At 42.9% G+C, this 17,756-nt stretch overlaps 1 protein-coding gene across 2 annotated transcripts in view; it reads left to right on the top strand.

Moving 5' to 3' along the window:
* The first annotated feature begins 229 nt into the window (after window positions 1–229).
* CEP97 (centrosomal protein 97) overlaps window positions 230–17,756 on the top strand; it is a 36,727-nt gene continuing 19,200 nt past the window's right edge. For both annotated transcript variants that reach the window (XM_033211417.1, XM_033211418.1), the window contains exons 1-6: window positions 230–504; window positions 2,348–2,490; window positions 3,127–3,285; window positions 4,914–5,015; window positions 8,466–8,579; window positions 9,127–9,293. In XM_033211417.1, the coding sequence (XP_033067308.1) occupies window positions 462–504; window positions 2,348–2,490; window positions 3,127–3,285; window positions 4,914–5,015; window positions 8,466–8,579; window positions 9,127–9,293 (728 nt within the window). In that variant the 5' untranslated portion in view covers window positions 230–461. The remainder of the gene's footprint in view (window positions 505–2,347; window positions 2,491–3,126; window positions 3,286–4,913; window positions 5,016–8,465; window positions 8,580–9,126; window positions 9,294–17,756) is intronic.

Below are 17,756 nucleotides of genomic sequence, written 5' to 3'. Positions count from 1 at the left end.
ATCTCAACAAGATCGGTCATTCCTATAGCAGAGTTGAAAACTTTCAACTTATTCACAATTATCAAAAGAATGGAGCAGCTTCCACAGAGACTTCCAGCAATGAGTTGTCAAATTCAGTCTGCATTAAGTAGCTTCCTTACAATCATCCCGACGGTAAAAGTGTCAAATTTCGCAAACACCTGGACAAGGAAGTGAAATGATCATCTAATAACGCAGTTAACTCATCTGTCAAATCAGCGAGTGGGCCAGCGTCCCTGAGCTCACTACCCTCAGATTCTAACCCCTAGCTCACTACCCTCAGATTCTAACCCCAGCTTCACATCATTAGGCGTAAGCAGCCAATTGGGCCATCTGGGAGCCGTGCATCCTGGGAGTTATAGTTTCCGGCTCTCTCCTTCAGACTACAAGCTCCACAGAGCCGCGGGAGGACGGTTGCCTGGCATTATTAGCAAGCAGCAAGTATGGCGGTGGCGCGCGTGGACGCGGCTTTGCCTCCCGGAGAAGGTAAGGCGATCACTACCCGAGTCCTAAGGTTTACTCCATGGAACTGAATTAAACGGTGGAGAGGAGAAAGCCTAGGTTTAGAGGTGCAGTTCTGGACCAGTTCTTTTGATGCGGATCTGTGGTCGTCGCGGAGGCGCGCTACCCTCTGGGAGTTGTAGTTCGCCTGCAGTGCCCAGCTCTCCGGTGTCGTGGTGAGGGCCGAGCGGGGGACTACAGCCCCCAGAAGCCTTCGCGCGGCCCGGCGCCTTGGCTCCCGCTCTCCCGATGCTGAGGAGGCGGTGGATTTCGGGCTGCGATGACCTTTCTTGGCCATTTACTTTGAGTCCTGGGTGCCTAAGCGAAATGTTTGGGATCTCCCTCTTTCGCTTCACACATTCCCCTCTCTTCTTGGTTCCTGAAACGTTCAGGAAAACCTTCCCTCAGAGACCACTGACTAGACTGGCTTTGAACCCTTTCTCGCAGGTGGCCAGTGGCTGTGATAAAATCTAGGGGATGATCCAGAGCCCACAGTTCTGTACTCCTTGTTGTACACACGGGTCCTAGGATTGAGTTTGGTCGCTGCCCAGTGGAGCACAGGAGTGTGTGGGTGCTTCTGTGGCCTGAAGATACCTGCCTCTTTGGGGCGCCGGACGCGAGCTCCTTTTGTTTTGGTTACAACTCCGAGGCTTGGCAGCGGTCAGTCCTAAATCCGGGACCTAAAAACGGGCCCAGGGGTCGAGGCGCGTTTTCATGGCTTAGACCAGGAGTGCATCTTCTGGGAGCCGTAAATTCTTGGGGGAAGAGTTGGTGGATGGTTCTCAGACCTCTCTGTCGACCCCTTGGAATTGTGTACAAAGGCTGTGCACCCTTCTGAGACAGCACACCGCTTTCATCAGATTTTCAGAGGGGCTCACAACTCCTCACATGCTAAGAGCCATTAGACAATGGGAAAACGTTGAAATCCTCCACGAGAGCAATCAAGCATAATTATTTCCTGCAGTAGTCCTGATCGGGGTGTAAATTTGAAATTGGCCGTTTCTCTGGTCCCGCCTTCTTTGGAGATCGGCCCACCAGGTCTACTTAACTATTAGTAACAGTTAACATTTACAGAGCACATTATATGACCCAGACGATGTTCTCAGTGCTTTTTTTATTTTATTTTATTTTACATTATCTCATTTTCTCTGTAGAACTACATTTATAAGGCAGGTATTATCCCCACTTTACAGAGTAGAAAAGTGAGCCCAAAATAAATCAATAATTTGCCGAATATACCACAATGGTTAACTGGTGGAACCAGGGTTTGAACGTCTATGTTATCCTAAAGTGCTTTATTGAGTGCCCTGTGGCAGGAACAGGGCTAAGTACTATTCATATGGTTTCTCTTTTAATTCTCATGGATCAAGCTAGCAAAATGGGTGTATTATCCTATTTTATGGGAGAATTAGTTGAACTATACTTCGATTTTCAAAATCACAGTTTGGGCACTGTAGAGTATGTTGGTAGTTAGGCTGTAAGCTGGTGGATCGCAGTCAAAAGCTTAGTAACATTTAAACAATAGTATCATTAGGCACAACAAATGGAAGTAATCGTTCATATTTAAATGTATATGATTTCCAAAGTATAGAAACTTGAGGAGAATATCACAAATGTAGTTTTAATTTGATATTTCTGAAGAAAAATGAGTAATTCAATCTGGTCATTTAGAACTCAAGATTGCTTTAATTTTACAATGTTGATATTATGCTCTACTGTTTTTTTTAACTTGAAATGGCATAGATATTTTATAATTCCACCCCTATGCTCAGCTGTTGTACATGTTTTATTTTGTTTGTGTTTTCTAACATTTCCGTTTCTTTTCAAGGATCAGTGGTCAATTGGTCAGGGCAGGGACTACAGAAATTAGGTCCAAATTTACCCTGTGAAGCTGATATTCACACTTTGATTCTGGATAAAAATCAGATTATTAAATTGGAAAATCTGGAGAAATGCAAACGATTAATACAGGTAGGTATTGCAATCTGGGAAATGGTGACATAGGATCAATTTATTATTAAACAAAACAATAAAATAACCTGAGAAAAAGTAACTGTGCAGGCCTAGAAAGCAGTGATTGTTGCCTTAAATTTTTACATGACAGTTTCTTCTGAAGATGAACATACATGTACTACATTGAGAGTAAATTAGAAAAAGAAGCATTGTTAAGAAAACGAAGCATTTTACTTTGGCAAAATACTGTGTTACTAAGGTAACCTTTTACCTCCTGATGGGGGTAAAGAGTTCATTCATTCCTTCATTCAAGAAATGACTACTGAGTCCCTCTTATATGTCTGGCACTGTGTTAAGTTTTGACTGAGAGTTTAAGAACACTATTCTCATGGAACTTACATTCTCAAGTTGTTGCGGTGTTAAAAATGTCTTAGTTGGAGGAGGTCTGATTGCTCAGCTTTATCTGTATTTTCTATTGCCCAGGAAGAATAACAAAAAACTGATAGTCATACTGTAGAATATTTAGACAATATGTGTGAAATGTACAAAAGGAGTTTGAGAGTGTTTGGCCGTCTAAAACCTTTTAAATCACTTTAATGTGAAATATTTTATGTATGTGATTACTAAAAATAACAATATGTTTCCTTTTTACAGTTATCAGTGGCTAATAATCGGCTGGTTCGGATGATGGGTGTGGCCAAGCTGACGTTGCTTCGCGTATTAAATTTGCCTCATAATAGCATTGGCTGTGTGGAAGGGCTAAAGGAACTAGTTCATCTGGAATGGCTGAATTTGGCAGGAAATAATCTTAAGGTGAATGGTTTCTTTTTTGTTTACAAAACTGTTCAGCATAAAACAAAATTCAAGCAGTGTAGAAATAAGTCAAATTAAAAAGTGAAAGTACCCATTCCTACTCTCCAGCTTTAATCTCTGTTAAAATAAACTAAAAATAAATCTCATTTTGAAACATATAATATGGCATAATATTCTTTTAAATGTGAACAAAGAATCGATATTGTACTTAGAAAAAAGTAGATCAAACCAGAGTGTTCAGGAGGGAGAATATATCATGCTGAATTAAGCTTTAAGTAAATGTTTAATGCTATAAGGGAGAATATACAGTTTTTTTTTTTTTTTTTTTTTTTTTTTTTTGAGACGGAGTCTCGCTCTGTCTCCCGGGCTGGAGTGCAGTGGCCGGATCTCAGCTCACTGCAAGCTCCGCCTCCCAGGTTCACGCCATTCTCCTGCCTCAGCCTCCCGAGTAGCTGGGACTACAGGCGCCCGCCACTTCGCCCGGCTAGATTTTTGTATTTTTTAGTAGAGACGGGGTTTCACCGTGTTAGCCAGGATGGTCTCGATCTCCTGACCTCGTGATCCACCCGTCTCGGCCTCCCAAAGTGCTGGGATTACAGGCTTGAGCCACCGCGCCCGGCCGAATATACAGTTTTAAAAGTCAGAAGATCTGAATTCTAGACCTACTTCCACTGCTTAGTAACTGTAATTTTGGGTAAATCAATACATATTTCTGTGTCTTATTTTTTGGCATGCTAGCTGAGAGGACTAGATTAAATGATACCAATAGCTGCCTTTTATTAAACCATTAATGTATATGAGCTACTGTTCTAAGCATTTATCTGTATTAACTTATTCAATCTCGTGACAGCCTATGAAGTAGATATAGACATTATGCATATTATAAAGGTGAAGAAACTGAAGCACAGAGGAGTTAAGTAACTTGCTCAAGGTCACATAGCTAGGAAGTCTCAGGGCCAGAATGTAAATCCAGGCTGTTTGCTTTTAATCTAAACTTGTAAACTCTGTTCTATACCACCAACTGTCATATATTATTACTGTGGTTTCTTTCTTTCTTTTTTTTTTTTTTTGAGACGGAGTTTTGCTCTTATTGCCCAGGCTGGAGTGCAGTGGCACGATCTCAGTTCACTGCAACCTCCGCCTCCTGGGTTTAAGCGATTCTCCTGCCTCAGCCTCCTGAGTAGCTGGGATTACAGGCACCCGCCCACCACGCCTGGCTAATTTTTTGTATTTTTTTAGTAGAGACAGAGTTTCACCATGTTGGCCAGGCTGGTCTCGAACTCTTGACCTCAGGCTATCCACCCACCTCGGCCTCCCAAAGTGCTGGGATTACAGGCATGAGCCATAGCGCCTGGCCATTACTTTGGTTTCTTCAAGCTGTAAAGATCTTAGATGATATGAACTACTTGGTAGCCCTCTACTCATAGAGAGATAATGAAAGTATAAGTTTATAACCTGACAATCTACTAAATTCTGTTAGTACTGCCCCTTTTCTCCTGCTAAGTTGTTCTACTCTGCTTCTAGTAATAAGAGGAGGTAAGACACTCTTTCAGTTGCAAAGAACTAGGGAATAATTTTATTTTTTGATTTTGTTTTCATTAAATAATGCGATGCTTTTCTTGTGATAGGCCATGGAACAGATCAATAGCTGCACAGCTCTACAGCATCTCGATTTATCAGACAATAACATATCCCAGATAGGTGATCTATCTAAATTGGTATCCCTGAAAGTAAGTATGTTTTCTATGTCATTTGTGAAGTTTTATAGCAAAATACCAAGAGAAAGTAATCTCATTGACCTAAAATTAGCCTGCCGTGTATGAGCAGATTGCTTTCTTTATTTATGCTAAGAATTATGGGCTGGGCACGGTGGGTCATGCCTGTAATCCCAGCACTTTGGGAGGCTGAGGTGAGTGGATGGCTTGAGCTCAGAAGTTCAAGACCAGCCTGGGCAAGATGGCAAAGCCCCATCTCTACTAAAAATACAAAAAATTAGTGGGGCATAGTGGTGTTAGCCTGTAGTCCCAGCTACTCAGCTGAAGTGGGATTGGATGAGCCCAGGAGGTGGAGATTGTGGTGACCCGAGATTGGGTCATAGCACTCCAGCCTGGGCAACAGAGTGAGACTCAGTCTCAGAAAAAAAAAAAAAAAAGGAATTATGTTAGAATACCAGAAATTAAGTATGAAACTTTTTGTTGTTAGTTCTATAACTGATTTGTTTTATGTGAAACTGGTCATTGTAGTTAAGGTTAATTTTATTTACCATTCTCTGAACAATGAATGGTGGAATTCCCTCTATGCCCAACCAACCAATGCTAGTAGCTTTAGTTACTATATATACATAATGTTTGGTGAGGTTGAGATTAATCATTCCTGAATTTGAGTCTGTCTTTACTTTTTTTGAAACAAACAGTCTTGCTGTGTCACCCAGGCTGGAGTGTAGTAGTAGAATCTCACTCGACCTCCCAGGCTCAAGTGATCCTTTCACCTCAGCCTCCCAAGTAGCTAGGACCATAGGCATGTGCACATCACCACACCCAGCTAATTTTTTGAGTGTTTGTAGAGATGAGATCTTTTTTTTTTTTTTAGATGGAGTTCTGCTCTGTCACCCGAGCTGGAGTGCAGTGGTACAATCTTGGCTCGCTGCAGCCTCTGCCTCCTGTGTTCAAGTGATACTTCTGCCTCAGCCTCCCGAGTAGCTGGGATTATAGGCGCCAACCACCACAACTGGCTAATTTTTTTGTATTTTTAGTAGAGGCAGGGTTCACCACATTGACCAGGCTGATCTTGAACTCCTGACCTCACATGATCCTCCTGCCTTGGCCTCCCAAAGTGTTTTGATTAGAAGCCTGAGCCACTGCACCTGGCCAGAGATGAGATCTTACTATGTTGTCTAGACTGGTCTCAAACATGTGGAATCAAGCAGTCCTTCTGCACCAGCCTCTCAAAGTGCTAGGATTACAGGCGTGAGCCACTGAGCTGACCAAGTCTGTTTTTTTGTTTTTTTTGTTTTTGAGACGGAGTCTTGCTCTGTCACCCAGACTGGAGTGCAGTGGTGCAATCTCGGCTCACTGCAACCTCTGCCTCTCAGGTTCAAGCGATTCTCCTGCCTCAGCTTCCTGAGTAGCTGGGGCTACAGGTGCACATCACCACGCCCAGCTAATTTTTGTATTTTTAGTAGAGATGGCATTTCACCATGTTGGCTAGGGTGGTCTTGAACTCCTGACCTTGTTATCCACCTGCCTTGGCCTCCTAAGATGTTGGGATTACAGGCTTGAGCCACGGTGCTTGGTCCCAAGTCTGTTTTTTTTTTTTTTTGCATTCAGGATTGCTGTTTTTAAAGTAATAGGTGTTAGTTAATTGTCAAAATTAATTTCACTTAAAAAAAAACATGTAGCATATAGCACTTTTTATGGAGGGGAATGTATCATGAAGTCAAATAAGTAATAGTTGAAATCACAGTCTTGAAAAACATATGTAGGACTTTTTTTTTTTTTTTTTTTGAGACGGAGTCTCGCTCTGTCGCCCAGGCTGGAGTGTAGTGGCCGGATCTCAGCTCACTGCAAGCTCCGCCTCCCGGGTTTACACCATTCTCCTGCCTCAGCCTCCCAAGTAGCTGGGACTACAGGCGCCCGCCACCTCGCCCGGCTAGTTTTTTGTATTTTTTAGTAGAGACGGGGTTTCGCCGTGTTAGCTAGGTTGGTCTCGATCTCCTGACCTCGCGATCCACCCGTCTCGGCCTCCCAAAGTGCTGGGATTACAGGCTTGAGCCACCGCGCCCGGCCAGGACGTTTTAAATATAGTTGCCTCACTGTATATTATTAGCATCAGATAGCATCAGATATATTCATTAAGCCCTAGAAGCAGTATCTTAGTTCAGTTTTTCCCAGACTTTAGCAGAAATCATTTTTAGCAATAATTATTCTAAACAGTTTGATGTAGCCAGATACTGTTCTGAAAGATGCTAAGGGAATTCAAATGAACCAAAGATGATTGAATTTTTTTTTTTTTTTTGCTGCAATAGAAGCCTGTTTATCTGATCAGAATCCTGGGTGTTCAGTTTTGGGTTTATTCTTGGTTGTTGCTGACTTTTTTTTTTTTTTTTTTTTTGAGGCGGAGTCTCACTCTGTCGCCCGGACTGGAGTGCAGTGGCCGGATCTCAGCTCACTGCAAGCTCCGCCTCCCGGGTTTACACCATTCTCCTGCCTCAGTCTCCCGAGTAGCTGGGACTACAGGCACCCGCCACCTCACCCGGCTAGTTTTTGTATTTTTAGTAGAGACGGGGTTTCACCGTGTTAGCCAGGATGGTCTCGATCTCCTGACCTCGTGATCCGCCCGTCTTGGCCTTCCAAAGTGCTGGGATTACAGGCTTGAGCCACCGTGCCCGGCCGGTTGTTGCTGACTTAATATGAGTCAGCTTTGTCTGCAAGTAACACATTCTACCTTCCCCTCGTTTTTAGTTACCTAGAGAATACAGTTGCAATTATGGTTGTAGGTTATCACTCTCTTTTTTGGAAAATTTGCTTTATATGTGGTTTTAATGACTTTTTTTTTTTTAATTTGAGACACCAGAGTCTTGCTGTCACCCAGGCTGAAGTGCAATGGTGCAGTCATGGCTTACTGTAGCCTCGACCTCTCGGGCTCAAGTGATCCTCCTACCTCAGCACCCCCAGTAGCTGGAACTACAGGTGTACCCCATCATGCCTGGCTAATTTTTTGATTTTTAGTAGAGACCAGGTCTCACTATGTTGTCCAGACCAGTCTCAAACTCCTGGGCTCAAGCAGTCCTCCTTCCTTGGTCTCGCAAAATGCTGGGATTACAATGCAAGTGGTGGCATAAGCCACCACTTGTGGCCTCTATTTTGATATTTTAAAAGAAAATGAACAAATGTGTTAGAAATTGCTCATAACTTAAATCTCACAGCATGCCTAGTTGCTATGCCAAGCATGTGTTTTTAGACAAGTCTTTAAAATATCATTAGGATGTTGATATGAAAGCAGAGTTGGACCAGAAGATCATCAAGGACCCTTGTAGCATTAACAGTCTTTGATTTGTGTGTGATGAGAAATAAAATAAAGTAGATTCCTTTATTCTTATATGTACCACTTTGGTGTTGTCACAATAGGCCAATTTATTTGTAGTCTTTTCATTTGTAATTCATACTGTTTTTACTTTCAAGACCCTGCTTTTACATGGAAACATCATCACCTCTCTTAGAATGGCACCTGCTTACCTACCCAGAAGTCTTGCTATACTTTCTTTGGCAGAAAATGAAATCCGAGACTTAAATGAGGTAAAATTTGAGGGTATTTTGTGAGATTCATGAAGTTGGAAAGCCTAGGAAAGACATAGGAAAGAGTTGTGAGCTTACTTTTAGACTGTGAGCATCTTGGAAGAAACTGCCATTCAGATGAAATGCTTGACTCTAGATGATCGTTATTTTTCTTTCCACTTTTCCTTAGTGTCAGTGGGTCATTAAGGTCTAATTTCCTTTGTAAAGCTGTAATTATCATTCCACTGGGAGGCAACTGATGGTAGAGGGACATCTACGTTATAAGGGTTTATAAGACTCCCTGTCCGCATTTCCTGGCTGCTGTGATGTTTTTAAAATACGGTTATTTCTGCTAGGAAACAGTGCTGATACTTGCCAAGGGATTTTGTGCAGCAGGGACAGATGGCTATATTGTTGAAACTTTGGAAGTCAATGGACACTTGTCACTTTTCAGAACAAGAGGGAAATTATCACATTCTCAAATGCTGCCAAAGATGTGTAATCAGTGGAAACCTTGTGCTTGACACTGAATAGTCCTTTTGTTCAACAAAAATATTTTTTGTTCCAGATCTCTTTTTTGGCATCCTTAACTGAATTGGAACAGTTGTCGATTATGAACAATCCTTGTGTGATGGCAACACCATCCATCCCAGGATTTGACTATCGGCCGTACATCGTCAGCTGGTGCTTAAACCTCAGAGTCCTAGATGGATATGTGATTTCTCAGAAGGAAAGGTGAACATGCCCTCTTTAACATCACAAATGTTACTGAAAGATCATTTCTAGTTTACTACAGATTAATAGAGTATTTCTTAAAATGTGCATTTAGAAATCAGGAGTATTAGTGCAGTCATATAACAGACTATCTGCTGGTCATTTAGGATTTTTTGTCATTTCCAAAAAAGGGTAAGAGATAAATATTGGCCTGGTGCAGTGGCTAATGCCAGTAATCCTTACACTTTGGAAAGCCAAGGCAGGAGGATCGCTTGAGCCCAGGAGTTTGAGACCAGCCTGGGCAACATAGGGAGAACACAGCTCTAAAAAAAAAAAAAATTAGCTGGGCATGGTGGTCCACACCTATAGTCCTAGCTGCTTAGGAAGCTGAGGTGGGAGGGTTGCTTGAGCCCAGGAATTTAATGTTAACGGTTAGCTATGGTTGTATCATTGCACTCTACCTTGGGTGACAGAGTGAGACCCTGTCTCTGAAAAAAAAAAAAGAAATCTCGGCCCCAGAGGTTGGAGCTAGTAGTCTTAGTGCCCTACATACAACAATTTGATTTCTAAAAATTCTTTTGTTAATCAGTTGTTTGGAGCTTGGAGCACTTTTGCTTAAAACCATCATGTTATAGATCCTGTGTAGGGTCTCAGATCCGTCTCGCAAAAGCTTGTAATATATGAATCTTTCACATATATAGGGGCCGTATTTTTTTTTCATTTTATTTTCTATTTATCTTCCAGCCCCAAATGTCATGTAAGGGCAGTATTAGTAACATCGTAGAATTCTCCAAATACCCATTATAATGATAACTCTGGGAAAATGCAGAGTTTTAATTTGGAACTAGTAGCAGACATGGTGATTGGTCCTCTTCTCCTTTTTTCTCTTTTTTGAGACAGAGTTTCACTCTTGTTGCCCAGGCTGGAGTGCAATGGCACGATCTCCGCTCATTGCAACCTCCACCTCCTGGGTTCAAGCGATTCTTCTGCCTCAGCCTCCTAAGAAGCTGGAATTACAGGCATGTGTCACCACGCCCAGCTACTTTTGTATTTTTAGTAGAGACAGGGTTTCTCCATGTTGTTTAAGCTGGTCTCGAACTCCTGACCTCAGGTGATCCACCCACCTCAGCCTCCTGAAGTGTTGGGATTACAGGTGTGAGCCACCGCGCCTGGCCAGGTCCTCCCCTTCTTATAGCTGTGAGGCAGCAGAAGCAAGATTTCCCCCATCTGTAGATCATTAATAGTTTCTGTGGCTTGGAGCTGGGATCCCTGCAGAATGGAGTCTTCTGGACCCTGGTACATGATCGGTGGAATGAGAGCTTTAGGGGAGGTAAGGAACTAGGATATGGGAAGGAAGGAGTGGAATTGGGACAGTGAGAGTTGAGATGACTTTATTCTCTCTACTATGCTTCATTTCACTTTTTCCTCTCAGTACATATACACATGCATTATGGACTCAACACATACATTCTCCATCACCTTTTTTTGTTCTTCTCTACTACAGACAGTAGTTATTTCAGGAGTTTCCTGATGGGAGGATGGGTGGTAGATTACAGAGTGTGTCTCCCTTCTCTGTCTGTCTGCTGTTTTGCATAGTTTCTGAGTAAAGCAGGGGGCCGTGAGGAATGGCAGCCAAGAGCTAGATAGTGGTGGTGCTGGTGTAGGGTGAGGGACATATGTCAGGTCTAGTTTGCCTACTGGAAAGGGTGGCTTTTTTTTTTTCCTGCTGTTAATGTTGCTCTGAGAATAAACCTTATTTTGTTTCAAACTGTGACTAGTTCTAGATCTGGAGTATGGGTTTACTTGGATAATCCTCTCTACAGTTGTTGACCTTTTCTATGGGAGTAATACTGGCAACACTTTCATGTCTGAGAGGCAGCATGGTGATGTGGGCAGAGATAAAGGTTTGGTGTAAAGAGAGACCCACAAAGAGGTGAGACCTGGTTGCGAGAGACAGGGGAAAGCTTCACTTTTTTCTCTGCTATCTATTAGCTGTGTGGCCTTGTCAAGTTCCTTAGGGCTTTTCTGAGCCTAAGTTTCCTCATCTGTAGAATGTGAACAGCAGTACTACCTAGCTTTCATGGATGTTAGGATTAAGGATGATGTATAGAACATAGGACTGGTCATACAGTAGGTGCTTAATAAATGGTAGTATTTTATAAGGATAGAGACTAAAGGTTGAAGAGTTTGTTGAAACTAAAGAGAGTGTTAAAGGAGGCAGAAAATATTTATTGATTGGATAAATAATGATAAAAAAAGTCTGTGTTTCTATACTGTGGAAATGGTTTTATTCCAAGTGACTTTAAAGTGAATTTGAATCGGCCGGGCGCAGTGGCTCAAGCCTGTAATCCCAGCACTTTGGGAGGCCAAGACGGGCGGATCATGAGGTCAGGAGATCGAGACCATCCTGGCTAACACAGTGAAACCCCATCTCTACTAAAAAATACAAAAAAACTAGCCAGGTGAGGTGGCGGACACCTGTAGTCCCAGCTACTCGGGAGGCTGGAGAATGGCTTAAACCCGGGAGGCGGAGCTTGCAGTGAGCTGAGTTCCCGCCACTGCACTCCAACCTGGGTGACAGAGTGAGACTCCGTCTGAAAAAAAAAAATAAAATAAAGTGAATTTGAATATTTTTTGAGCTTTCTCCATAATGCTTTGCAAACATTTAATTTCAGAGACTTCAGGAGATAGGGAAGAGTGGGCTCCCACCTGGGGTAGCCTCTCTCTCTGGTGGTCGTCCAGCACTAAAGAAGTGTTAGGGGCTGGCTGGCAAGATGGCTGAATAGCAACAGCTCCAGTCTGCAACTCCCAGCAAGATCAGCGCAGAAGGCAGGTGATTTATACATTTCCAACTGAGGTACCGGCTCATCTCATTGGGACTGGCTAGACGGTGCAGCCCACGGAGGGTGAGCAGAAGCAGGGTGTGGCGTTTCCTCACCTGGGAAGCACAAGGGGTCAGGGAACTCCTGCCCCTAGCCAGGGGAATCTGTGAGGGACTGTGCTGGGAGGAACAGTGTACTCTGGCCCAGATACTACACTTTTCCCATGGTCTTTGCAACCCCGCACACCAGGTGCCTGTGCCGCTGGGGCCCTGGGTTTCAAGCACAAAAGTGGGCGGCTGTTGGGCAGAGACCGAGCTAGCTGTACGAGTTTTTTTTTCATACCCCAGTGGCGCCTGGAACACCAGTGAGAAAGAACCATTCACTCCTCTGGAAAGGGGGCTGAAGCTAGGGAGCCAAGTGGTCTAGTGCAGCGGATCCCACCCCCACAGAGCCCAGCAAGCTAAGATACACAGGGATGAAATTCTTGCTGCCAGTATAGCAGTCTGAAGTCGGCCTGGGATGCTCGATCTTGCCGGGCAAGGGGCATCTGTCTTTACTGAGGCTTGAATAGGTGGTTTTCCCCTCACAGTGTAAACAAAACCTCCTGCAAGTTCAAACTGGGCAGAGCCCACCACAGCTCAGCAAAGCTGCTGTAGCTGGACTGCCTCTTTAGATTCCTCCTCTCTGAGCAGAACATCTCTGAAAGAAAGGCAGTAGGCCCAGTCAGGGGCTTAGAGAGAAAACTCCCCATCTCCCAGGGACAGAGCACCTGGGGGAAGGGGCAGCTGTGGGCGCAGCTTCAGCAGGCTTAAACGTTCCTGCCTCCTGGCTCCGAAGAGAGCAGTGGATCTCCCAGCACAGCACTTCAGCTCTGCTAAGGGACAGACTGCCTCCTCAAGTGGGTCCCTGATCCCCGTGCCTCCTGACTGGGAGACATCTCCCAGCAAGGGTTGACAGACACCTCATATAGGAGAGCTCTGGCTGGCATTTGGTGGGTGCCCCTCTAGGATGAAGCTTCCAGAGGAAGGAACAGGCAGCAGTCTTTGCTGTTCTGCAGGCTCCACTGGTGAGAGCCAGGAAAACAGGGTCTGTAGTGGATGTCCAGCAAACTCCAGTAGACCTGCAGCAGAGGGGCGTGACTATTAGAAGGAAAACTAACAAACAGAAAGGAATAGCATCAGCATCAACAAAAAGGAAGTCCCCACAAAAACCCCATCCGAAGGTCACCAACATCAAAGACCAGTGGTAGATAAATCCACGAAGATGAGGAAAAACCAGCGCAAAAAGGCTGAAAATTCCAAAAACCAGAATGGTGCTTCTCCCCCAAAGGATCACAACTCCTTGCCAGCAAAAGAACAAAGCTGGATGGAGAATGAGTTTCACGAATTGACAGAAGTAGGCTTCAGAAGGTGGGTAATAACAAACTCCGCCAAGCTAAAGGAGCATGTTCTAACCCAATGCAAGGAAGCTAAGAACCTTGAAAAAAGGTTAGAGCAATTGCTAACTAGAATAACCAGTTTAGAGAAGAACATAAATGACCTGATGGAGCTGCAAAACACAGCACGAGAACTTTGTGAAGCATATACAAGTATCATTAGTCGAATTGGTCAAGAGGAAGAAAGGATATCAGAGATTGAAGATCAACTTAATGAAATAAAGCGTGAAGACAAGATGAGAGAAAAAACAATGAAAAGGAATGAACAAAGCCTCCAAGAAATATGGGATTATATGAAAAGACCAAACTTATATTTGATTGGTGTATCTGAAAGTGACAGGGAGAATGGAGCCAAGTTAGAAAACACTCTTCAGGATATTATCCAGGAGAACGTCCCCAACCTAGCAAGACAGGTCAACATTCACATTCAGGAAATACAGAGAACACCACAAAGATACTCCTTGAGAAGAGCAACACCAAGACACATAATCGTCAGATTTGCCAAGGTTGAAATGAAGGAAAAAATGTTAAGAGCAACCAGTGAGTAAAGTCGGGTTATAAAGGGAAGCCCATCAGACTTAACAGCATATCTCTCTGCAGAAACCCCACAAGCCAGAAGAGAGTGGGGGCCAATATTCAACATTCTTAGAAGAATTTTCAACCCAGAATTTCATATCCAGCCAAACTAAGCTTCATAAGTGAAGGAGAAATAAAATCCTTTATAGCAAGCAAATACTGAGAGATTTTGTTACCACCAGGCCTGCCTTACAAGAGCCCCTGAAGGAAGCACTAAACATGGAAAGGGAAAACCGGTACCAGCCACTGCAAAAACATACCAAATTGTAAAGACCATGAACACTACGAAGAAACTGCATCAACGAACGGGCAAAATAACCAGCGAATATCATAATGACAGAATCAAATTCACACACAACAATATTAATCTTAAATGTAAATGGGCTGTTAGCCCCAATTAAAAGACACAAACTGGCAAATTGGATAAAGAGTCAAGAATCATTGGTGTGCTGCACTCAGGAGACGCATCTCACGTGTAAAGACACACATAGATTCAACGAGATGGAGAAATATTTACCAAACAAATGGAAAGCAAAAAAAAAAAAAAAAAAAAAAAACGGGTTACAATCCTAGTCTCTGATAAAACCAACTTTAAACCAACAAGTATCAAAAAGACAACGGCATTATATAATGGTAAAGGGATCAATGGAACAAGAAGAGTTAACTATCCTAAATTTGTCTGCACCCAATACAGGAGCACCCAGATTCATAAAGCAAGTTCTTGGATACCTACAAAGAGACTTAGACTCCCACACAATAATAGTGGGAGACTTTAACACCCCACTGCCAAAATTAGAGCAATAAGACAGAAAATTAACAAAGATATTTAGGACTTGAACTCAGCTCTAGACCAAGCAGACCTAATAGATATCTACAGAACTCTCCACACCAAATCAACAGAATATACATTCTTCTCAACACCACGTCACACTTACTCTAAAATTGACTGCATAATTGGAAATAAAACACTCCTCAGCAGATGCAAAAGAACAGAAATCGTTAACAGTCTCTCAGACCACAGTGCAATCAAATTAGAACTCAAGATTAAGAAACTCACTCGAAACCACACAACTACATGGAAACTGAACAACCTGCTCCTGAATAACTACTGGGTACATAATGAAATTAAGGCAGAAATAAATAAAACTGTCACAAGACAAGGATGCCCTCTTACCACTCCTATTCAACATAGTATTGGAAGTTTTGGCCGAGGCAATCAGGCAAGAGAAACAAATAAAGGGTATTCAGATAGGAAGAGAGGAAGTCAAATGGTCTGTGTTTGCAGATGACATGATTGTATATTTGGAAAACCCCGTCGTTCCAGCCCAAAATCTCCTTGAGCTGATAAGCAACTTCAGCAAAGTCTCAGGATACAAAATCAGTGTGCAAATATCACAAGCATTCCTATACACCAATAATAGACAAAGAGCCAAATCATGAGTGAACTTCCATTCACAATTGCTACAAAGAGACTAAAATACCTAGGAATACAACTTACAAGGAATGTGAAGGACTTCTTCAAGGAGAACTACAAACCAGCACTCAAGGAAATAAGAGCGGGCACAAACAAATGGAAAAACATTCCATGCTCATGGATAGGAAGAATCAATATTGTGAAAATGGCCATACTGCCCAAAGTAATATATAGATTCAGTGCTATCCCCATGAAGCTACCATTGACTTTATTTTTTTGAGATGGAGTTTCACTCTTATTGCCCAGGCTGGAGTGCAACAGCACAATCTTGGCTCACTACAACCTCCACCTCCTGGGTTCAAGCGATTCTCCTGCCTCAGCCTCCCTAGTAGCTAGGATTACAGGCATGCACCACCACGCCTGGCTAATTTTGTGTTTTTAGTAGAGATGGGGTTTCTCCATGTTGGTCAGGCTGGTCTCGAACTCCCTACCTCAGGATTACAGGCGTGAGCCACCCCACCTGGTCCCATTGACTTTCTTCACAGAATTAGGAAAAACTACTTGAAATTGCATATGGAACCGAGAAAGAGACTGTATAGCCAAGACAATGAAGAACGAAGCTGGAGGTATCACGCCACCTGACTTCAAACTACATTACAAGGCTACAGTAACCAAAATAGCTTGATACTGGTACCAAAACAGTTATATAGACCAATGGAACAGAGGTCTATATAACTATATTCAGAGGCCTCAGAAATAACACCACACATCTACAACCCTCTGATCTTTGACAAACCTGACAAAAATAAGCAATGAGGAAAGGATTCATTTTTTAATAAATGATATTGGGAAAACTGGCTAGCCATATGCATAAAACTGAAATTGGATCCCTTCCTTATACCTTATACAAAAATTAACTCAAGATGGATTAAAGACTTAAATGTAAGACCTAAAACTCTAAAAACCCTAAAAGAAAACCAAGACAAATCCATTCAGGACATAGGCATGGGCAAAGACTTCATGACTAAAACATCAAAAGCAATGGCAACAAAAGCCAAAATTGACAAATGGGATCTAATTAAACTAAAGAGGTTCTGCACAGCAAAAGAAACTATCATCAAAGTGAACAGGCACCCTACAGAATGGGAGAAAATGTTTGCAATCTATCTGTCTGTCAAAGGGCCAGTATCCAGAATCTACAAAGAACTTAAACAGATTTATAGGAAAAAAACAACCCCATCAAAAAGTGAGCAAAGGATATGAACAGATATTTCTCAAAAGAAGACATTTATGCGGCCAACACTCATATAAAAAAAGCTCATCATCACTGGTTATTAGAGAAATGCAAATCAAAACCACAATGAGATACCATCTCACACCAGTTAGAATGGTGATCATTAAAAAATCAGGAAACAGGCTGGGCGTGGTGGCTCACACCTGTAATCCCAGCTCTTTGGGAGTCCAAGGCAGGCGGATCATGAGGTCAGAAGTTCGAGACCAGGTTGACCAACATGGTGAAACCCCGTCTCTTTAAAAGTACAAAAAAATTAGCGGGGCGTGGTGGCACACACCTGTAATCCCAGCTACTCAGGGCGTTGAGGCAGGAGAGTCGCTTGAGCCCGGGAGGTGGAGATTGCAGTGAGCCAAGATTGTCCTATTGCACTCCAGCCTGGGTGACAGAGCAAGACTCTGTCTCAAAAAAAAAAAAAAAGGCAACAGCAGATTCTACAGAAGATGTTAAGAAATAGGAACACTTTTACACTGTTGGTGGGCATGTGAATTAGTTCAGTTATTGTGGAAGACAGTGTGGCAATTCCTCAAGGATCTAGAACCAGAAATATCATTTGACCCAGCAATCTCATTACTGAGTATATACCCAAAGGATTATAAATCATTCTACTATAAAGACACATGTACACGTATGTTTATTACAGCACTTTTCACAATAGCAAAGACTTGGAACCAACCCAAATGCCCATCAATGATAGACTGGATAAAGAAAATGTGGCACATATACACCATGGAACACTATGGAGCCATAAAAATGGATCAGTTCATGTCCTTTGCAGGAACATGGATGAAGCTGGAAACCATCATTCTCAGCAAACTAACACAGGAACAGAAAACCAAACACTGCACATTCTCACTCGTAAGTGGGAGTTGGACAGTGAGAACACATAGACACAGGGAGGGGAACATCACACACTGGGGCCTGTTGGGTGTGGGGCTAGGGGAGT

Source organism: Trachypithecus francoisi, unplaced genomic scaffold (assembly GCF_009764315.1).
Source record: "Trachypithecus francoisi isolate TF-2019V2 unplaced genomic scaffold, Tfra_2.0 Lachesis_group0, whole genome shotgun sequence".
NCBI lineage: Eukaryota > Metazoa > Chordata > Mammalia > Primates > Cercopithecidae > Trachypithecus > Trachypithecus francoisi.
This window is presented reverse-complemented; position numbering and strand designations above follow the sequence as displayed.